The following is a 23,697-nucleotide window of genomic DNA, read 5'->3' as shown; positions in this document are numbered from 1 at the left end:
TCTTTGTCTCTGTAGAAAGTGCATACACCTCTAATTTAGGTGCACTCCAATCCAGAGTTACTGTCTTCTGATTAATATAGTACAAAATGGTGGGGGAAAGAAGGGCTTGAAAATGAAAAATGTATGAAAATATATAACCAGCCATTCCCACACTGAAGAGTTATATTAGAAGTTTAATTGATAGTTTGTGATGGTCCTTCACTGTTTAGGCCAGCAGTTCTGAACAGCCAGATCTGGCTAGGGAAGCAGAGCTCCAGGCAGCCTTGTGGCTTAAGGGAACACCATGTGCCAATAAAGTGAAGCCTTTAACTTCTGTAGCCATGGAGAACAGTCAAGCCCATGAAAAATTATTCTAGAGGGAAGTGCAATGTCTGAAAGCTCATTTATGGCAAATGGGATTGACTTTTAAAAACATAAAATGGCATAGCACACATTCATAATAATCCCTTCTCAAAAATCTGTGTACTTAGCATAGAATTGGAAATTAGCTGATGAATATTTCTAGTCTCAAAAGAAGATAGTTGTTTACTGATCAAAATATTTCAAGTATTTAATTTTGAAACTATAGAAACCAGAGTAGCAATTCAGTCCATTTAAAAGAAGAGAAGAACAATGAGACTTCAATTTACTGAATCCCTACCATGGACCCAGCACTGAATTTATCACATGCTGGGGACCCAGAAATGAGTACAACACAGATCCTTCCTCTCTAAGTAGTTCACATGTGATAGGTGAAAAAGATCCACCTATAAAAATATAGCAGATAGATTTCTCCATCAGACGCATGCAGGTGAGAGGATAGAAAGCGTCATTTAAAATTCATAAACATGTCCTAGACATCGTAGTAAAGGTTTAGCATGGATTGTTTTATTTTGATGTTATTTTATTTTATTTCTATAGGTTATATGGAAAATTAAGGATTTAGATTCTTGGCTTGGCACAGTTTGACTACATAATACAAGGCTTACTCCTATTACCTTAACAAAGGGAATTTTCGTTTGAAGTGATTTTTTAATTTTATTTTAACTAGGAAGAGATTTTTATGCATAGTCCTGGACTTTAAAGCTCTTTTTCGGATCAAGGACTCCTATGAAAATCTGATAAAAGCATTGAACTTTATATACATACATGCACACATGCCCACACACATCTTCATGCAATTTAAAGGAACTCACCAACCTCACTAAATAAGTGCACCCTGAGGTACTGCCCAAGGAGCTTTCCTATACTGACGTGTTACAGATGACAAAACTATCACATAATGATGATACCACTTTATATTTATCACTTTTCAGTTTGATACATTTCCAAAATTACTAAAGTAAATGACTTGAGAGGTTTGGACTTTTTAAAGACATCAAATGAGCTGCTTTCTACAAGGCTTTCTCTATAGACCCATAGATAAAAGACATAAAATCCAGCATGAATAACAGTGGAGGTAGGTCATGGAAACTATAATCAGCCCTTAAAACCTGTGTATTGATCATTATTGATATGAGCAGACTCAGCATCAAACTGAGAGAGATCAGACTGTTCACACATATTCTACTTCAAATGAACATTTCTGTTGGCACAGTGGCAGCTGGGGTTAGGGACGGTAGGGGAGGGGAAGTGACTATGAGGGAGATCTCTGCAAGGATCCACAGTGTGATAAAGTGGCACAGAACTATGCACAAACATTGTACCAATGTGAATTTGTGGTTTTCATCTGCACTGTAGTTATGCCAGATGTAACCACTGGGATAACTATTGGTAGGTGAAGAGCAGCACCTCTGAACCTCTGTATATCTTTGCAACTTCCTGTGTGTCCATAATTATTTCAAAATTAAAAGCTTAAAGAAAACCCTCATGTTATTAATCAAGAGCTGGAGATATTTTTTAATAAAATATATTCAGATCATTCATTTCATTTGAGACCAGAAAATGCACAAGTAACATAGTGCCTATGCCACAGAAACTCACACTAGCTCTTTCTGAATTCAGCCTACACCTCCAATGGCAAAGTAAAATAGTTCCCAAAGCTGGCCCAGGCATTTGTAACACACCCTAAACCCACACCTGTTCAACTCTGCCTGAAGGGAAGGCGGAAGTTTTAAAAGACAAACATTATTTTCAGCAAAATGAGAATAACAGCCAATCATTTCCCCCACAGAGTTATGATAAAATATTAACTACTTGTTTCTGACAAAATCTAAAGGAAAATTTCTAAAGCACAACTAAATCATTTAGATGTAGATTTTTAAAATGCAATAAAAGTTCATTGTCACTAGCAGTGTTGTGCTAGAGGGAAAGGACTCTGTGGATTTAAATCCCATTGTGCCACTTCAGAGCTCTGTAACAAATACTTCTGAACCTCGATATGCCGACTTCATAGGATTGTTAGAAGGATTAAATGAGATACTATCATAAATGCCTAGCATAATGTCTGGCACACAGATGATGGATAAACTTGTAATTCTGTTACTTAACAGTCAGGGGGTGTAGAAATTACTAAGTATGGGTTATTGTGAGAGACACATGTTTGCCCCAAGCGAGACATGGTCAATGTCCAAGATTCTTTAAATCTAGATGCAAGGACTGCAGCAATGTCAGCACCTTATCCAGAGCACCAGAGAGGTCTTTCTGCTTTAACCTTCAATCTTCATGGCTTCTGAGAGCCTTCAGGTATGTGACCTGCAGCAGCACCTTTGCCTTGGCAATGCCAAACACAATTCAGGCCAATGTTGCTACGGGGGTCAAAGGAGTAAAAACAAAGCAATATTCTTCCCAACTGTGAACAGAAGCCAAAAGAGGTTGTATTTTCAAACAGATCTGATCAAAGGCCTTCCGCCTTTGGCTATAAGGGCTGTTGTAACTAACAGGTAAGGTTTCTTAGCAACAGTTTATTCAGGTGTGCCTCAATAAAAGCAAACTCCATATATGAAAATCTTGGTATTTGTAAAATTTAAAAGAAGCTCTGACTTTCAGTTTGTTGTTTGAAAATGTAACTAGACTTAAAGACACTTTATCTTATCTATACCTACAGGAATATGTCAAATGTAAAATACTGCGACTCGCCTACTCAGTGAGGTGCCTGCAGCAAGCTCCACCAGTACCACCACCACCACCATCATCATCATCATCACCTGGGAACTCCCAGAGAAGCAGAATTCTGGGTCCCACCCTCCCTCAGGAACCAGAATTTTCAGGTTAACAAAAGCTCCAGATTTATGTACACATTAAGATTTGAGAAGCCCTGTCCTAGGAAATACTTGTGACCCTCAAGCCAGAAGTCCACAAATACAGAGTGGGGCAAAAGAAGGTTTAGAGCTGTGAGTATGCGAAAGTTTATTCTTGTATTATTTATTTATTAATTAATGTATAATTTTTCCTATGAACAGCTGTAAAACTACTTTTGCCCACCCTGTATAGTTACACATAGTGGTTCTCAATCCTTACTCCTTATTACACATTAGAATAATCATCTTGATCATCTGGGTAGGCTTTTTCTTTTTTTAATTAAAAATTTCTTCTTCTTTTTTTAATACTTATGCATGGACCCTAACCTAAGATTTGGATTTGACTGGCATGGGATGGAACCCTGGCATTAGCATTTTTTTAAAAGCTCCTAGGTGATTCGAGTGCAACTGTTGCTGAGAACCACAGCTATAGATCAAGAACTGGGCTGGGACATAAACCCACCCTGCAGACACTTAGGATCCCAGAAGGATTTCTCAGAAGAAAACATCAAACTGGAATGAAAACTGAGATGTACCTGGATGTAAATCTTGCACAAAACACAGTGTGTCTTTTCTACACCAACTGCACCCACATAAATTTTCCCGGGGTAAGTCGTGGGCAATTATTTCTGAAGCTCCTCAAACACAGGCTCATTTTAACATGATCACAAATGACCACACCACCAAAGAGTCAAGTAACACCAAACTGTTGAGAACCTCATGGCACCTAACACCAGTAAGTCCTCCAGTAGATGTCCGAAAACCTTTCTTGTGCTTACCAAATAAATTCTTTTCACATTCTACCAAAAGCCCAAAGGTAATATATCCTTCCCTGACCTGTTCAACTGTATAATTGCACAGGGTGAGCTGGAGAAGAGGAGGTTTGGGGTAGTAGGGGTTGGCAGCAGGGAGAAAAGGGAGGCTCAAGGGGTCCAAGAACGCAAGGATTTGGAAGAGCCCGTGCAGCAGGAATGTTAGTCTGAGAGCGGGGACAGAAAGGTTAGCATAGGGGCTCCAGGGTGGGACGTGGGGCTAAAGCAAAGGTGCAGGATGTGGTCATGGAGGGGCTGATAGGACAGAGCAGAGGTGAGTTTCCTTGGCCATCCTGAATTACTGACGATGGTCAAAGGAGGGGTTAGAGAGGAAGACTGAGATAAGACAGATGCAAAGTCTTTAATGAACAGGAAGAGGGACTAATCCAGGGCACACATTAACCAAGAGGTGTGACTAGAAGCAGGTTGTCTGATGACCTCGGCTCTTTCCAGCAGCCTCTTGAGAATGAAGCATCCAGCATGACCTGATATCAGAACACCTCCTCCCTAAAAACCCACCTGCCTTTGGCATGACTCAGCCGACCTACAGGCACCACCCCTCGGCAAGCTGTGTGGCCTAGGTTTCCTTTCTGGGGCCTGCTTCCTCTGTCCTCACTGCTAAAGGTATAAGGTCAGAAAAGTGCTAAAAGACTAAAAATGTAGTCCCAAAATTTCTAATAACTGGTCATTCCAAAGTCTGAAAATAATATTAAGAAACAAATAACTATCATAAAGGGAAATTTGTCAGTCTGGAGAAATATGAGAAATAAATGAAACAAGACTTTTTTATTTTATAGTCACAAGGGCCTTGGCTAAGAACCAATCCTATATAATAAAAGGCTAATATGCAAATCGACCAAATGGCAGAATAACCAGTCACTATGATGAGCACTGACCACCAGGGGGCAGATGCTCAACACAGGAGCTGCCCCCTAGTGGTCAGTGTGCCCCCACAGGAGAAGCGCTACTCAGCCAGAAGCCAGGCTCATGGCTGGAAAGCGAGGTGGCAGTGGTGGGAGCCTCTACCACCTACATGGCAGCACTAAGGCTGTCTGACTCTAGGGAACAGGCCTAAGCTGGCAGTGGACATCCCTCAAGGGCTCCCGGACTGAAGAGGGCACAAAACCGGTTGAGGGACCCCCAAGTCCATTAATTTCGTGTACTGGGCTTCTAGTATAGGAATATAAGTATGTCATACTAGATCAGCCAAGTAATAGCAATAGCAACCATATACTCCAGACTTTTGCAGACAACATCAATTTTAAATATTGTAATCCCATTATCTCTAAAAAAAAATTATATTTTAAGAATTCTAATACTGACAGCCCAACTACATCCAGGGCTGTTTCTCACAGCTGAAACTGGTCCCCCAAAAATGTTGTGCTATATTGCACAACCTAATTTAATAGGGTTATGAGTTATAGATTCATCCAGTTTAAAGTATAGTTCAGTCACCCTATTCTTATCTTCTAATTCTGAAACAAACATATTATGCAGCGGAAAAAATACTGCATCTAAATCCCTTTCAGACTCAATGCTGATCCAACACCATTTCAAGATCTTTTAAAATGGAACAGACCAGAACTGTAGTTCACATGTGATGTTCTTCCTCCCCAGGCCATATTCCCAAATAGAGAGATGCAGTCTGAGCAAAGCAAACAAAATCACTGCATGTGACCTCTCTCTCCTGCAGACGGGAGAGATATACTTTCCCCTTGAATAAATCAGCCATAGGATTCATCCCTGAGTTTAGTCTAGTGCTCATACAACAACAATAAAACCCAGAAAACACACATTCCTTTTAGAGATTCCTTATAAAACATACTGTCTACCAACTGTTAAGGACGCTCACATTTAGCCTTTGTTAGAAGCCTCTAAAAGGTGTTGTGGGTTTGTTTTTTTTTTTGTAACTTTGTCTGAAAACTACTCTTCATAATAAACAGTTCTATACACAGTTGAAAATCAAACTGGAAATAGAACATATCAGCTATACGGTAGCTTAATACCTCAGGAGTCTTCTTACTCTGTCTTTTTCCAAAAACGCAGTCCAGATCTGTGCTGCTCCGGGATGATAGATCCTTCCCTGGAAAAACAACACGGTGCCTTTGAGTCACACCAATCTTTCTACCAGACAGAGCATGAACGTGAGCTGTGGAACTTCTGAAAGCAAAATGAGTTTTTAAAAAGAAACCATTCTGTAAACTACTGACTTCCATCTCCCCTGCACAGATGACAATTCTTTCATTAACTAATAACATGAAATTTCAAAATAACTTAAAATCAAATAAATGTTTGAGAACTGGGACTGCTGACATTCTCTTAATGGTGGAAATAACTAAGAGCGTGGAACTGAGAGGAGAACTAAATTCTAAAGCCAGCTCCACTGCTGGCACACCTTCAAGGTGCTATTTCTGTGTCTGGATCCCTCATGTATAAAATAGTTCTTATTGACTTCAAGGAGACACGAGCTACTTATATAGGATCATGAAATGCAGATTAGAAAATGTAGCTGAATAGAGAACTTCAAAACCGTACATGCACATATGAATAAGAACACACTGCTCAATAGTTACTGAATAACTGAACATTTAAAAAGAATAAATGCAAATAAAAAGTCTTGGATGAGGGTGAAAGAGTTTGCTATACCACCTTTAAATAATAGGATAAACAATAAAAGCAGGAAATTAAATGGCTTCTCACAAAATGTAGCCAAATGATTCTTCTTAAAATCGCTAAACTCTAACTTAACTTCAAACCACAAACCAAGTAATTTAAAATTCACTTTTTGGAATTTCCACTTCTACCAAAAATACTCTGTGAGCAGTCGACCAAATCTATTCCCATTTGTCAAGTTCAGGTAAATGCCTTTTAAAATGTAACTGCTTGCATGTAAGTCTTAAGGTTCTGGGGGAGTAGGCTCTTGGTTAGACACAGGAATTTTCATTTTGAGCTGGAAGCCCGAGTTCCACTGTCAGACTCACTTGCTGGTTTCCTGTAGCAAAACTGACTTGGCAAAGTAATGTCATGACCCAGAAGGTTCTGGTTCACTGACTATCACTGGGGCATTCAAATATGATATTGCTCAGTGACTCCACGAAATTAAAAAAACAAAACACCCTTCGATTAATGCAAAGCCAGGTGCCAAAACCAGTTTCATAGGCAGCAATTTCAACGGTCCAGTCAGTACGACCTGTTCCCATCCGGAAGAACATGCTCCTCTGTGGTTCTACGCTGCTCTCTCCTTTCCTGCGGAGCTAGAGAGGAAGGCTTCCTGGTTCTGAGAGATTATTTAGTAGAACCCAGACAAAACACCCCAAAGGAAACCAACTTTAGAACAAAACGAAGCACATCCAGATAGGAACTCAGAAAATTAACCAGAAGAGGGGGGAATAAAATCGGCCGTGGAGGTGAGAGGTGGACAAACCCTCAGTAGGTCTAGAGATCTATTCTTATCTTTGTCATAGCATAAGCACAGCAGATTCAGGGTGGCAGTTTCTATTTCAGGAAAAGGAGTTGTCCTTAGTTCAAAATATGTGCTGGTCATCTATTGTAAACTATCTTCTGAATTGGAACAGATACTTGAAAAAAAAAATGCAAATAAAGATCTCTTTCATAGCAATGCAACTAAGGAATGCTGGAAGGATTCGGGAAAAGAGGGTACATGCAAGATTACAATTTTAAAACAGGATGAAACAGTATGGCCCCACAGAGATGAAAAGCAAATCTCAAAATGGAAGGGAAAAGTGCCCGGCTGGGAGAGACAGTGAGCTGTACCAATGAAGGTGCAAGTATTTCTACAGTGTTGGTGATTGGGTCTTGTATCAGACATTTTTATCCTTTAGCAAAGTTCACTTAAGAAAATGTAGAAACCAGGATTGTTACAGGCTTTGCTCTGGACTTAATCTGGAAAACAAAACACAGAGAAGAATTAAGGGTCAAAGGCCGAGGGAAGGAACTTTAAGGTAGATAAAAATGGAAGATGGAAGCAATATTGAAATAGTTATTAGTTAACAGTCCTGATTGAATAGTTATAAATAATATAAATTTATGGCCACCTTTAAATAAAATATACATATTTAAAAATATATATTTTTATTGATTTCAGAAAGGAAGGGAGAGGGAATGAGAGATAGAAACACCAATGATGAGAGAGAATCACTGACTGGCTGCCTCCTGCACACCCCACACCGGGGATCGAACCTGTAACCTGGGCATGTGCCCTGACCAGGAATCGAACTGTGATCTCCTGGATCACAGGCTGATGTTCAACCACTAAACTACACCACCCGAGCAAAATATTCATATTAAAAAAAGAGTATAAAAGCTTCTTGGTCTCAGTTCTGAATGACAGTCAAATCACAGGAAATACTGCTGCTAAGCATAGATCTTAGAGAAAATGGTAATCAGAAATTGAACAGACTAGGAAATATGTTATCTGTCTGGATTTGGTTCACATATCTATCAATCTTCAATTGGCCATAATGTTTCAAGAACCAGGAAACAGAGCTCCCAGTGGCCAAGATGATGTAACAAAGGTCCATGAAAGGATGAGCCGATGAAAAAGCACTTTATGATCATTTTAGCTGTTTTCCTAATAATCATGAGTATCAGGTTTTCCAATCTTATCAGAGTAATAAGTTGGAAGGGAGGAATGTTACTGCTATTGGTAGATACATGTACAACATCAAGAAGTTCACATGGGAAGCAAAGGACACCATGAAAAAAACAACAACAATAAACAAACACCTAAAACTTAAGAATCACAGAGATTTGGAGCCTTTCAGTTTAAGGGCAGAAGTCACATAGAACCCAAGTTCTAAAGAGAAAATTGTATTATAGCACTGTATTATAACTGAGATGCAAAAAACCTAAGTTTTACTACTCAGAGCAAAGGGGCAAGGGTAAAAAATGCAGGTTTGAGAAATAGGTTGATTTTAATAAAAAATTAAAGGGCACGAAGGTAGTTTCACTTGCTTAGTAAATTCATATGAATTTCCCAATCAAGAAGACTAAAACAAACAATATTATATTTTGGATTTTTTTGGTGGTTTTTAAATGAAAACACCTGAGACTGACAAGCCTAGGACAGAGATTATGGCAACTTCCCTGAAAGGATAATGTCAGAAACCAGGAAATAGGAAAGAATCAGAGCAGAAAGTGAATGAATAGAGAGTCAGAATTTTTTGAGATGGTGCTACCTTATATTTAAATGTAAAAAAAATCAGAAGAGGAAACATAAGGCCCATTACTAGCAGAGTCTAATTGGAGGAGGCGGGGAGGAGTTAACCATGCTAGATGTACCACAGTTTGTGTTTCCAGACCAGCAAAACAACTACCAGAACCTGTGTAGGACATACAGTTTCCTTATCTAAAAAGCAAAAATCCACAAATACTACAGATAGTCACAGGGATAAGAACTCTGAGTAAATTACCATGATAAAGTTGTACACTATAGTTTAATAAGCAACTTTTTATCCACCCATTGCACAACGTGGGGGGGGGTAGCGGGGAGAGGTAATAAAGCAATGCTCTCTCAACAACTGCTCACTGTGTATAAAAAATGGTTTTATAGAAACTGATATTTCCCTATTTATAAATTTTCCTCTCTGCAGATATGTCATTAACAAACTATTTTCAAATTAAAAGAAACCATGCTGAAGTTAAGCTTTTAAATAAATATGGAAGAAATTAACTTTTTAAATTATTTAATAAATTATTTCAAATTAAAATTATAAACTTGGGACTAGAGAAAGAAATAATGTATCAAAACTAAAATGGTTGCCAATACTGATGCAATAGCAAATTTTATAATGCTATTTGCTACTGTAATCTTACTAAAATAAAACCTTTATCTTCACTCTTCACACTAAGCTAAATAAAATGCCACTTTTCCATGTTTTAATTTCCTGGACCACAGACAAAGCTATTGTACAATACGAACCATCTTCATCTAATCAGTCAATTACTTTCATTATGAGCATAACCACAGGCTAAAATCCTTATTATCCATAATGCTGAACAATCAAAAGTTCCATACAATGGGATCATTACTAGTAAGTCATAAAACAGAACCTATTTTAAATATATAATAACGTCTTAAAAATCTTTACTTTACAAAAGAGGAAACTGAGTCTGAAAGAAGGAAGGTGGTTAAGGAATTTGTCTGAGAGAGTGACAGCCAGCACCAGGTTTCCTGTGACCTAAGACAGCCTACCTTAGATGAAACAGTTTATCATTCATATCCAGTGACAATAGTGTCTCTTCAAGAACAAATTTATTTTATGCAAATAAAGAACTTTAAAATAATCTTTCCCTGTATATTGTTAAGATGGATAGGAAAAAGTTGTCTTCTTCACTACTTGGATTTCTGCATCCTTCTCCCATCTTTCTACTTATTCCCAATCTGCATTTCTGTGTTCTCACTCAGTCTCCTCTACTTTCTCACAATATACCTGGAACTCTCTTCCCTGCATACCAATGTCCCCGCCTCTCCAAGCAAGGCTAATAAGGAGGCACACCTCATCTTAAAAGAGAAAGAATGAAGGCACAACACACCACAAAGGTTCACAGGGTCACCTGGCAAGGGAGTGGCTTAACCAGAAATAGAGAAATAGAAAGCAGATACTCCGGGCACCCATTAGATTAAAGTAGATTAATGAGGTTTATCCTGGCTTCAGCAAATGCTTCAGATGAACTCATGCATGTAGTCGGATACTAAAAGAAAATTAGAAGATTTTACTTGCAAAAGTGAAAGCTTAAAAGGATGCCATACCGTCCAAAAGATACAGGCACACTTTTAATGACACAAATTTGCTCAGTACTCTTCTGCTGTATCTCTTTTTTTCCTATAGAGTCTAATGAGAAAAGGAGGGACATTTAAGGGCTTGGGCATGAACTGACCTTCAGCCTCTCCTCAAAAGGACTGAAGTGTCAGCAAGGCCTGTCTTCTGTCCTACAGCAGGTCGGGGTAGAGAGAAACCCTGATCGGAAGCCATGGAGAAAAACCACAGAGGTTCTAGCCTGAGAGAAAGAGGGATGACAGGAAGAGCCATACAAACCACACCCACTGGGACGGGCCAGAAGGAAGCACCAGGGTCTCCTTGCACACATTCCTGAAGCTAGTCAGTTCCCCACTCCATTCAGCTCTGCCATGGGCTCTCATTTACAACAATCTCATTCCTGTCTTTTGGGGTTCTGTGCCCCAGTGAGAACCACCATTAGTAGTTTAAATAGGTGGGAATTTCAGCTCCCACTGCTATTCAGGCAGGTTCTAGGAATTAGGGAATTCCCAGTCATGTCAACAAGACTGAAGCAAAGAGATGGGTGTGTATATCCAATTTCCCATAAAAGAACCATCAAATTGTGACTGGATATTACAACATATATTATCATCATATTTAATACTTTAAGTATATTATGCAGTAAATAGGCTTCTCTGCCTGAAAAGTGCACTTAATGCAGAATACTGTTTTCTGGAAAAACATTTGGGGAGTAGATGAGGTCTCAAATTGTTTCTTACAATACACGACCGCCACCTAGTGGTTAAAGAGGACAATGGCATGCACAATTGACTACTGGGGAGTGGCGAGGTGTGATGAAGGAAGAAAGGATTTACCACCCAGTTCTCAAACATGTTTTCTAACACTATCTTCGCAGTGACAAAGGGATGCCCATGTTAACACTCCATGAAATGAAGAAAAGATGTGGGATAATATAAAGATCAACTGGGAAGTGAGATTTCTCATACTGGAGATCTCATTACAGAACCTAATTCTCTAAATTAAAAAATGTTAGGAACTATTCAACACCAGCATTAAACTCTGAAAAACAAGAAAATGTAACTAAAAATGTTGAGCAATTAATTAAAATTATTTCCTGGCCTAGCCATTTAAAAATCCCCTTTTGCCTCTAAATAGCAAGTTGACTTCCAGCTTTGCCCCACCTCAGAGCTAATGAATCTGATGCACTCTAACCAGATCCCCAGTAGACTAACAATAAATACTGAAACTTGAGCACCGCTTTAGATCCACCCAGGCAGCCTATCCATAATTCCCCATTTTGAACGGAAACAAGACACAATGTTGGCAAAGAGCTAAAACTGTTTTAAGAAACCCACTGGGAACACAGAGATATCAATAACAAATAAATAAAGAAATGATTAATTTTACCTTTTGTGAATTTCTTATAATGAACACGGTTTTTGGAAACTTTGGACTTTTCTTCAAGGCTGAAAGATTTCTTCTCCTTGTTGTCTGAGGAGTCTTAAAAATAAAAAAAATTAAAAAAGCATTACATTAAACTCTGTAATCCATTCTCCTGTGTTCTCTAACAGTGACATGATCTTATTTAAATAAAATCTTTGGAAACTCTATCACTTATTATTGAATTCTAACCAAATGATTAGAAATTCATCTTAAACTGTATACTATGAATCAAGCAAGGCTATTTTCCAGAAATGTTTAGTCTTTGAGGAAATGACTAAAATCTATATACCAAAGTACATGATAGCCTTATTCATAATAATGAAATACTGGATATAACCCAAAGTTCCTCCAGTGGGTGAATGGCTGAGCAAATTCTGGGATACCCTTATTTTGGAATACTACACCGCGATAAAGAGCAATAAGCTATTTGATACACACAGCATCTTGGATGAACCTCAAGGGCAATATGGTTAGTGAAAAAGGTCAATCTACATACAATATGATTAAATTTATATAACATTCTTGAAATGACAAAACTAATAAGAGGGGGAACTAATGAATGGTTTCCAGGAGACAGAGATGAACGTAGGGTGTTAGAGGTCAGAGAGGTGGAAGATGCGTTTGAATACAGAGGCAGCATGAGGCAGCTCTTTTGTAGTGATGAAACAACCCTCTACCTTGATTGTGGCAGTGGCCATATGAATCTATACATGTGCTAAAACTGCACAGAAACACACACACACTGGGTTAAAATGAGGCACATCTAGGAGGGGGCTACAATGGGGTTCAAATACAGGCAGATACGAGTGAGTGTGCATTCTTAACCACTACACTGTGTCCCTAGCAGAGCTGCTCTCCCATTTTGGAGGATGTAAGAATTACTGGGATTCTATCTTCTCCATCTTCCCAGTACACAGATTTCCCAAAGCATATCTGGGCAAGGACAGACCTCTGGGGAATCGGCTTCTATTTGTCCACATGCACTCTTCCCTAAAACTGCTCTGATTCGGAGTGGATGCCTCAGTTTGCTTCTCCTCCACTTCTCCCACATGCCCTCCACCCAGTTTACAAAAGAAAGGCAAAGATAAATAGGAACAAGCCAAAGTACTAATGTCAGGGAAGCATCAAAGCAGCGAAAGCAGCCCATCCCCACACACCAATCTATCTCACCGAGAGATACACTTCCAAAAAGATTTTACTGTCCCAATAATTACTTATCAAAATTTATGACATATTTCCTGGTTTTAGCAATTATAATATACTAATTAAAATAACAACTTAATCCAAAGGAAAAATATTATACTTAAAGCCTTGAGGTTATTAGAAATAAATCAAAAAAGGTATATGCATTTGTTTTGTGGCAGAGAAGTATGATAGGATGAAGAATTTTTAAAAGTTTAAGCAAAAAATATCCTATATAATAAAGAAGTAATATGCAAATTAACTCTCACACCCTCACAAGATGGCTTCCTACTACCAGGCCAGCTGGGGGGGTTAATGAGGGACGACCAAATGACTGAAAAAGCAGGGCTGTGTGGGACAACCAGGTTGGCAGTGGAGCTGTGAAAGGGGACCAGGCCGGCAGGGGAGGCATTTGGGGGCAACCAGGCCAGCAGTAGGGACAGTTGGAGACGAACAGGCGGGCAGGCAGGTGCGTGATTAAGAGCCAGCAGTCCAGGATTGTGAGAGGGATGTTCTACTGCCTATTTAGGCCTGATCCAGGAATCTAGGGGATTAGACCTAAACTGGCAGTCGAACATCCCCCAAGGGGTCCTGGACTGGAGAGAATGCAGGCTGGGCTGAGGGGACCCTGCACGCCATGCATGAATTTTGTGCACCAGGCCTCTAGTGTTAACATAAAATACTATGGGGTATATACAACCAAAACATTATTTCAGAAGAAAAGGAACTATGAAATATAATATTTCTGACTATTAAGGACTTATTTATATATTTCTAAATAGATGACAATATCAAATTGCTCTGGTATTTACCTACTGAATATATTTGGGACTAACGTAATGTGGTTTTTTTATTGCCTATATTTCCCAATAGGACAGAAATTACAATTTGCAACAATTTGAAGCTATGATTAAAAACATTATAGATGTTTTTATAAATATGAGCTAGGGTGTATAGCTTTTCAAAATTCCCTTAGAGGATATGTGAGCAAAATAATCTGAAGATCCCTGTCCTAAACCACACCTTTGTGGATGGCAGGTTATCAGCATACCAGTTTAAAATCATAAGGAACAACCCTAACCAGTTTAGCTCAGTGGATAGAGCATCATCCTGCGGACTCAAGCGTTCCAGGTTCGATTCCAGTCAAGGGCATGTGCTTGGTTGCTTGCACATACCCAGTAGGGAGTATGAGAAGCAGCTGATCGATGTTTCTCTCTCATCAATGTTTCTAACTCTATCCTTCTCCCTTCCTCTCTGTAAAAAAAATCAATAACACGTATTAAAAAAATCATAAGGAACAAAATATCTGATGGAAGTAACAAACTTTTCCTAAAACCATGAAATTAAGTCTACGAAAAGGCTAAGTTGAGTCAGATAGAGAGTAACTAAGATAACTTTTTAAAAATAAAATTTTAAAGAATACGTATATTGATCTTTCTGTCCCACAAGAAGATAAGGGTTATTTCCAGAATGTTTGCAAGATCCTATGAAGAGGACAGTATGGAATTTCTGTTTAACTGAAAGGCAAATTATATGGATTTGGTAAGTAATCTTAAGGAAGTAAAAATATTTATTATAAAAAAAGAGGTTTTGGGTTATACTGTATCATCTACTTTTCAGCTTTAATACAGTTAATTTCAGCTTTACTCTGACCAAAAATTCACTTGAATAAAGATACGTATTTATGAAAGGTGACCTGGCAGAAAAATAATCTATTAGCTCTCCAGGTCCACTCCTTAAACAGAGTTTTTCTTAAAGGAATATTCCAAAGACTTTTCAATACTGGCAGTTGAAGGCCTACTGGTTTGAACTGAGCTAAATAAGAAGCAGGCCACCAAAGCTCAGTCCCTGCACCCTCTAGTGGTCTCGAAGTGGAACTTAACCTACAGATTGGTAACTCTCCTGCAGCCAATGATTCAAGATATTTCTATGTCTTAGTCAGGAAAAAAAAAAAAGAATCAGCCTGCAAAGGTGAACCTGTGGATGGGACTGCCCAAGGACAAGGTGCCACTGCTTGGAATCTGTCATACATTTACTACCTTCCTGACAAATAATAGAGTTTTTTGGGTCACTTTAAACATTTCACCAACAGAACTTTGATAATACATCAGGGATAAATCTCAGAAGTAGATTGGGAAAAATAAGGCAGACAGATATTAATACCTTAATACATTAAAAGATAAAAGTTTAATTAAGTAGAATCAAAACACACACACACACACAAACAGGCTTTTCTATTAAGCCTTTGCTGGCTGCTAATTTATGGTTTCAATTGATATTTCTTGCTTTGTATTTTTAAAATGTTTTCAGTCACATTCAAGAAGCCCTGGAAAAATCATTTTACTATTTGGGGTTGTAAACTGAGTGGATTTATCTTGCCATCTCAAGCTCTTAAGTCAGAAATGTTGCCTTTTTACATGCAATGAAAGCACTATCAAAATATACACAGGAAAGACTGCTTCTAATTGCTTCAATAAATTACCTTTTAGGTATGTGATGCTTAGAGTAAACATATTTGGTAAGAATGTTTTAATTTGAGAGGTTATATCTTATAAATCTAATGGATAACAGGGCAAAGATTTCCCATACCTGGTGTTTCTGGTCCATGACAAGTGTTCAGTTGAGCCAGAAGCTGGTTAAAATCATCCTGATGAGCAATCCAGTTGTCCTGAAACAAACAAAAAAAATCATTAGAGGAAAAGTCTATATTTTATCTACCTGGGTTGAGATAAGAGATATTTTGGAATCAAGAAAATCTGATGATTAACGTGAATTTTTAAATGTTTCACCAAGATATTTGTAAATTTGAAAAATATAATGCAAATTTGAAATGAAATGTATTTATTTTAGTATTAAAAATGGGCTCCTTGGAAATGTCAGTCCTGATTTCAAATGTGCATAACTTATAGTCAATTTATAGTCAAATAATCAGCAGGCAACCTATATACTAAATATTAAAAGAAAGCAAAATAAATTTTTTTCACGAAGTTTAAATCACGTAAGTAAAGGAAAAATGCAATCATGAACTTGGGGACTCCCTTCTTTGCTCATTTGAACTTTAAATATTTTGCCCAATTCTATTTGCTGGCATGGACCCCATTTTACAAAATAACACTGGAGGATGGAGGAGAGAGGACTCCAAGTTCCATGAACCAATCAGCACCCACATGTAAGGTGACAAGCTAGTGAGTTCATTATAACAAAGAGGACCTGGCTTTAAGAGAGAATGAACATTTCCAAAACCATCTAAACCAGTGGGAAGCAAGGTATCAATGGAGGAATTTGCCTCATACACACTATTTTAAGACTGCTTAAAGTTAAATCATATTAAACAGGTTTACTGGGCAATGCTTCTTCTAAAAATTTAGTACATCTGTATATCTCTCAACAACTACCTTCAAAATCAACTTTATATAAACTCCCTCTATAGACTTTTAAAATTTTAGTTGTTAGTCCAAAAAATTTAGCTGATCTAGTCTACTACTCAATGCTGCTAAACTAATCAAAATAATTCAGTTTACCTAATGAAATTCTCCAGATTTTCTACCAGATTCTGTTGGTTGTAAAAATTTAAGAATATTGAAAATGATAAAAGACTTAAAAAATAATTAAGAACAAAGATTTCAGGTTAGACTTGTCTAAAGCAAGTAATACTGAAAATAAAAAGCATGATGACTGGATAGGCCAGTGGTTGGCAAACTCATTAGTTAACAAAGCCAAATATCAACAGTACAATGATTGAAATTTCTTTTGAGAGCCGAAAATCAACTTCTGTGCATGGGCCAAGAAGTTTCAATCGCACTGTACATGCATATCCGCACATGGTATTTTGTGGAAGAGCCACACTCAAGGGGCCAAAGAGCCACATGTGGCTCGCAAGCCGCAGTTTGCCAACCACTGGGATAGGCCATTAATTTTTAACTATAATGTCACATTTACGAAGTGTCAGTGTTTAAGAGGAAATGTGAATAAATTTAACTGCTATCAACTAACAGTCAGAAACAGAGAATGGTACAGGAAAAGAGTATCACTTTCTTGCAGGAGAATCATTTAATTTCTTTTTGAAACTAAATGTCAGCAACTTTTAATAATATAAGCTAATATTAAAACACAGGTAAAAGTAAAACTTCTTGTCTGTCCTGAAATGAGTATTTCTATAAAAAGAATACGTTTTGCAAAGTTAAGCCATAAAACTAGTTTGCATCTCTTACTCATATGCAAGTACAGAACCCCGCGAAGACAATAAGGCAGAGCAAGCAGGCAGGACACATGATAAAGAACCAGCTCAGCCATGGACGTACTTAACCAAAACAAGGAGGATACACACTTGAATAGTTAAAAACTGATCAATCTGATCAGGTTAAAATGTACAATATATATTAAAGTCAATTATGCAAGAAAAACCTCCAGCAGGCATACTGTTGCTCACTTCATTATTGATCGTGGCTCCAAGTCCCAGGTTGTTATTTTTAACTTGAACTTTAATATGTTCTGTGGCTCCTTGTTCTTGAGCCCCTAAACCCTGTGGAGAATAAACACAAAAAGAATTAGCTTTTTAAATCAGATTTAGAGTGATTATCTCTATCTTCCATCACCCCCCATGCCATTCATTAGTAAACATCTAGGAGCAGGGCACTACTGTGCCCTCAAAAAGAAGACAGTGCAATGGATTCTCATAAGATATGGCTATTATCCAAAAAGTAAAATGCACTTAAAATAATGAATACTAACTTTTCAACCTGAGACCTAATTTAAGGACCAGGGAAACACTATGGAGAACATGCTTTATTTAATGCTCCAAATCAGAGTTCTGCCACAAAAATATTAGAAGCCCATCGGAAGTCTTATGAGTCTGTGGCTCTGCCCATTAACTAATTATACAGAACAACACCGAGAAGCGGGGAGAAATGGATACCAGGTCCCTGTATAAACACTCCTTGGTAAGGCGTCCCAGAGAGTACACTGCAGAACTAAAAGGCACCAGCAGGCTAGCTTCAGCTCAGTGAATGAAGAGGAAATAAGATGATATGAAGGGCTAGAGCTCACAGACCTTGGAAATTATGGTAGAAATTTGGATCTTATCCTTTAAAACAGTGGGAAACCACTGAACTTTTAAGCAACTGAATGACATGATCTAATTTCTGTATTTTAAAAGCTCATTCTGGCTGTCGTATGGCCCCGAGGAGGAGGAAAAGAAAGGAGGCAGGGAAGCAGGAGACAGGGTGGGATGGTGATCAGAGCAAGCAATGTCGGTGACTGGACCAGGAGGATGCCCTGGAGAGAGGAATAATGACTGGGGCGCTGAAGTGAGAGATGCAGGAACCAAGTCTGACTCCTAGGTTTCTTGCTTGAATAAATAAGTGCCATTTGCAAAAATGGGGAAAGTTGAGAAGAAAAAGATCTGGGAGATCAAGGGTTTCCTAATAAAAGGTATAAACTTGAGATGCCTACTGCAGTGGAAATGTCAAGCAGGCTGATTCATTTATAAACCTGGGCTCAGAGGACAGATCTGGACTAGATACAGAAAAGTTAACAGGTAGATAACCTCAGCTTTTCAAGCATAGGCAGGCATAAGTGAGCTTGCCTGAGCAGAGTACAGAAAAGGACCCGGGGCTCCGCAGCTCAATAGTCTGGAGGAGGAAGAGGCAGTCACCGACTGGAGTGGCTGGTGAGATAGAAGCAGGGGGGAGGGGGGGAGATTGAGATTGAGAGAGAGAGAAAGCAGTACTGTGGGAGTCAACACAGAAGTATTTCAAGAAGGAAGTAGTCAAATATGTCCAATGCTGCTAAGTGATTAACTAACGTGAGGACAAAGGAGGGCCCACTGGATTTGGCAATAAGATCATGAAAGACCTTGACAAGGCCATTTGAGTGTAGAGAGATCAGTAGAAGTCCTATTTGAGTCAGGAATAACTGGAATGTGAGAAACAGTAGAAAATGTGTAGTCTAGTTATGAAGGGAAATAAAGTATTACTCTTAGCAACATAAAACTCTGATGGTTAAGTATATTCAAAATGTAACTAATTAAAAGATGCTAATCATACAGTTTAAATGATAAAAAGAGCTAACATTTATGTTCAATTCTAACTTTATCATCACTAGATCACTATAGTTATTTCTCCAAAATCACTTATTGATCCAAAACATAAATTTTTCTCAGTCTCCTAAGAAAAATGCATTCTCCTGACTTGTAATCTCTCTGCATAGATCTGATATTTTTATGTTCTTCTCCGAAATACCTTTCCTTTAGACCACCCCATCTTCTCCAGCATCCTCTGGCCAAACTTGGAATCATCGTTACTCCACCTGGTATTTCTTGGATCCAAAGCCCACTTCTGCTTCCGCCGACCTGAAAATGACAAAGTATCTCCTTAGCAACTTACCTTTCAAACCTGGGAAATACCACACAAATATTCACATACCTAATACATACACACATACTTGCATAAAATGTAACATACATTATGTTTTATTAGATAGAGGTACCAGATTCAGTATCAGATTGGGTCGTTACCCTGATTTCCCCAATAACTGTATACTCCCAACATACAAACTGACCTTCTAAGACAAAAAAGAAGATATTCACTCCAAAGGTCACAAATCGAAATACCTAGACATACCATCAGTTGGGCCTTCCACAGTCAGCTAAAGGCAACAATCTATGATGCACCAGCAGCAGCCGCGGTCACTGCCGCTTTTGTTGCCATACATTATGTGCCGAATGCTCCCCACGTTACATTCCATTTTCACGATACTCAGTGAAGGTAGATATTCTTATCTCCATAGATGAGAAAATCTGAGGCTTAGAGACAGAAATGTGCCTCATGTCCCCAAGCAAAATCCAGGGCCTTTATCCAAACAAAGTTCCCACTGACATCAAAGCTCATATTCTTAGTCCAAGACATACAACAGTCAACTGTGCCCTCCACAGAGGTGATCTACAGATACTAACGATACCTTCCCTTCTCACTGAAATGCTCCAAAGTCATATGATTCCAATGACTATAAATTTCTACAATAGGCACTCAATAAACATGTGAATGAATGAGGGGAGGGGAAAGGAAGGGAAGGGAGGAGAGTCTTTAAAAATATATATATATTTTACTGAGTTTTTACAGAGAGGAAGGGAGAGGATAGAGAGTTAGAAACATCGATGAGAGAGAAACATCGAACAGCTGCCTCCTACACACCCACTACTAGGGATGAGCCCGCAACCAAGGTACATGCCCTTGACCAGAATCTAACCTGGGACCTTTCAGTCCGCAGGCCGACGCTCTATGCACGGAGTCAAATTGGTCAGGGCTTATTCCATATCTTGTATACAAGGCTGGCCCTTAGCTGGGAATTCGGGTTTCAGAAAGCTTCCTACCATTCTCAAAAATGAGTGCTCACTATGTCTAACTGTTTACACAAACAATATGGTTTATGCCAAATACCTGCACCCCTTCAGAGAGCCTGGAATTTTGGTACATGCCAGGCAGAGGCTGATTAGGTGACCAGCCCCCAACAAATACCCTGGGCACTAAGTCTTTTAAATCAGATGGATTTAACTGATATTTTCAGAGCATTTCACCCCAATGCAGCAGACTATATATTCTTTTCGAGAACCCATGGAACATTTTCTAGGATAGATCACATTAGGACACAAAACAAGTCTCAATAAATTTAAGAAGACTGAAATTGTATCAACATCTTCTTCTATCACAATGGTGTGAAATTAGAAATCAATTACAAGAAAATAACTGAACAACATATGGAAGTTAAATAAAAGATTACTAAACAATGAATGGGTCAACAATGTGATCAAGGGAAAAAAATCAAGTTAACTTAAGACAAATGAAAATAAAAACATAACAACCCAAAACCTATGGGACACAGTGACAGCAGTCCTAAAAGGAAAATTCATAGCCATACAGATCTACCTCAAGAAACAAGAAAAATCTCAAGTAAACAATGTAACTTTATACCTAAAGGAACTAGAAAAATAACAATAAATTGCCCAATCAGTGTGGCTCAGTGGTTGAGCATTGACCTATGAACCAGGAGGTCATAGTTTGATTCCAGGACAAGGCACATGCCCAGGTTGTGGGCTCAATCCCCAGTAGAAGGCATGCAAGAGGCAGCCAACCAATGATTCTGTCTCATCATTAATGTTTCTATTTTTCTCTCCCTCTCCTTTCCTCTCAGAAATCAATAAAAATATATTTTAAAAAGAAAAGTAATAAGTAAAGCCCAAAGTGAATACAAATAATAAAAATTAGAGTGGAAATAGATGATGTAGAGACTTAAAAAAAAGCAAAGATCAATAAAACCAAAAGCTGTTTCTTTGAAAAGATAAACAATATTGACAAAACTTTACCCAGACACATCAAGGTAAAAAGAGAGCACCCAAATAAAATCAAAAATTAAAGAGGAGAAATAACTGACACCAAAGAAATTACAAAGAATAAGAAAACATATGATCATAAGAAAACATTATGAACAACTATATGCCAACAAATTGGACAATATGGACAAAGTGAATAAATATCTAGAAACATGCAATCTTTCAAATGGACTCAGGAAGAACATGTGGAGGTACGGTGTGGAGAGAACTAAAAATATTCCCTTAAAAATTATGCAATTGTAATTAGTGATGTCTACAGATAGAGACTTTACACCTGTATACCACTTCATACTTCGAACTATTTCCACATTCACCATCTCATTGATTTTTTTAAGACAACCTAGTGATAAAGATAATAAATGAAGTTTTTAAATACCACACAGAAACTAATCACGGAAAGAGACACAAATGAATTAGCAGAGCCAGGGCCAATGTCCCCTATTTCCTACTGAATTAAGCACGCACCAAAGAATATTAAAACCAGAAGAGACCTCAGAGATCTAGGCTCTAAGCCGACCATCTAAAACATATTAAATTCTTTGAGTCCTATTTCGAAGTAGTAGAAAACTGCTGGTCCTAGTCGCAGCAACGTAAAGATAGAGACAGCTAGGTCAATTTTGTCCCATTTCTAGCTCACTGACTTGGGGTGGGGTGAATAATTTTCCTCTGAACCTTAATTCCTGTTCCTGTGAAAACTGGAGTGGAGCCTAATCCACTTGGTTTTGTGCTCACAGCCCTCCATCCCCTAAGTTAAAAGAAGGCTGACAGCATTTATTTCACAAAATCTCAGAGTAGTTGCTGTTGGTCTATTAAGTAAACCATTTCAGATCTAGGCTCACTACGTACTTCCAAAGTTATGCCCACAGCACCACTGCCCTCTGGTGGCAGGTAACCGTAGCTGCAGGTGCCATACAGAAGTTCCGCAGCCGCTCCAGAAAGGAAATTAGTGAATTTCACAAAGTGACAGTAAGTGGCAAAGGCAAACAGAGGCAGGATGAGGCATCTCTGTAACACTCGTGGAAGAGTGCTAATTCCAGCAAAGTTAAAACCGCCAAAGTCTTATTATTTAGCCTTGTACCTCCTAAAAGAAAAAAAAAACAACAACGCTACTTCCTGCCTTTGATGCTTCTAATCTGCTTGCTTTTCAATTTCTGGGTTGCATACAAAGTCGAGAAAGGGACGTTGAAGTCGAAGGAGATTCTGCCGGCTTAACCTCTTTCTAACCCGAGGAAGCTGAGGTTCAGGGAAGTGAAAAGGGCCAGTTCGGGACCCCACGATCCGTGACCTGGTGCTCATTCAAACCCCCGCGCGCGTGCCCTGCTCTGAGGGTGACCCCCGCGGTCTCTCTCACTAGCAGACCCGCAGCTCTAACTTGTGGAGGAGGCTGGGCTGGCAAGTCTCCGCGGCGGGCAGGGCGAACCGAACCCGGCTTCCCAGCGACTCGCAGACCCTGCTACCGGGTCGGGTCCGGCATGTCACCTGGACCTCTCCCCTCGCGCCCAGGCCGGGCCTCCGTGCCCAACACTCACGCTCAGCCAGCATCGACATGTCGCAGAGCCTGTGCCGACGCGGGCGTCCGGGCCGGAGCAACTGGAGTCGCGGGGCAGCCTAATAGCAGAGAAGTTGGGACAAACCGACGCGTGATCAGAGACCGGCGGCGGCGAGGGCGCGCGCTGGTGACGTCAGCGAAGCGCGACAGGCTTCTCCACACGCGGAGGCGAGTGGGCGGGGCTTGAGTGGGCGGGGCTCTGGTGGGCGGGGCGCGGCGGTAGGTGGGGAGAGGTCAGAGATCTATGGATGTAAAGAGGTGCCCAGAGGAGTATCGATTCCTTAGCTTAAGCCATTTCCTGTACTATTCGATAAATGGTTGGATATACGTAAAGCCTTCATAAGAG

The 23,697-nt window shown here is 39.1% G+C and overlaps 1 protein-coding gene across 2 annotated transcripts in view; it reads right to left on the bottom strand.

The window, feature by feature from the left end:
- The window catches only part of PINX1 (PIN2 (TERF1) interacting telomerase inhibitor 1), a 72,620-nt gene extending 49,125 nt beyond the window's left edge, over positions 1–23,495 (bottom strand). The window contains exons 1-6 of one of the 2 annotated variants that reach the window (XM_036423500.2): positions 23,332–23,494; positions 19,656–19,765; positions 17,846–17,938; positions 16,006–16,084; positions 12,199–12,291; positions 6,037–6,113 (exon numbers count right to left, since the gene is read on the bottom strand). In XM_036423500.2, coding sequence (XP_036279393.1) covers positions 6,037–6,113; positions 12,199–12,291; positions 16,006–16,084; positions 17,846–17,938; positions 19,656–19,765; positions 23,332–23,350 — 471 coding nt within the window. In that variant the 5' untranslated portion in view covers positions 23,351–23,494. Of the gene's footprint in view, positions 1–6,036; positions 6,114–12,198; positions 12,292–16,005; positions 16,085–17,845; positions 17,939–19,655; positions 19,766–23,331 lie in introns of both variants that reach the window. The other variant, XM_045576325.1, reaches the window with a different exon arrangement.
- Between the last annotated feature and the right edge of the window lie 202 nt (positions 23,496–23,697).

Source organism: Pipistrellus kuhlii, unplaced genomic scaffold (genome assembly GCF_014108245.1).
Source record: "Pipistrellus kuhlii isolate mPipKuh1 unplaced genomic scaffold, mPipKuh1.p scaffold_m20_p_8, whole genome shotgun sequence".
NCBI classification, from domain to species: Eukaryota; Metazoa; Chordata; class Mammalia; order Chiroptera; family Vespertilionidae; genus Pipistrellus; species Pipistrellus kuhlii.
Note: the sequence above shows the minus strand (reverse complement) of the source record. Positions and strands in the feature narration are given on the sequence as shown.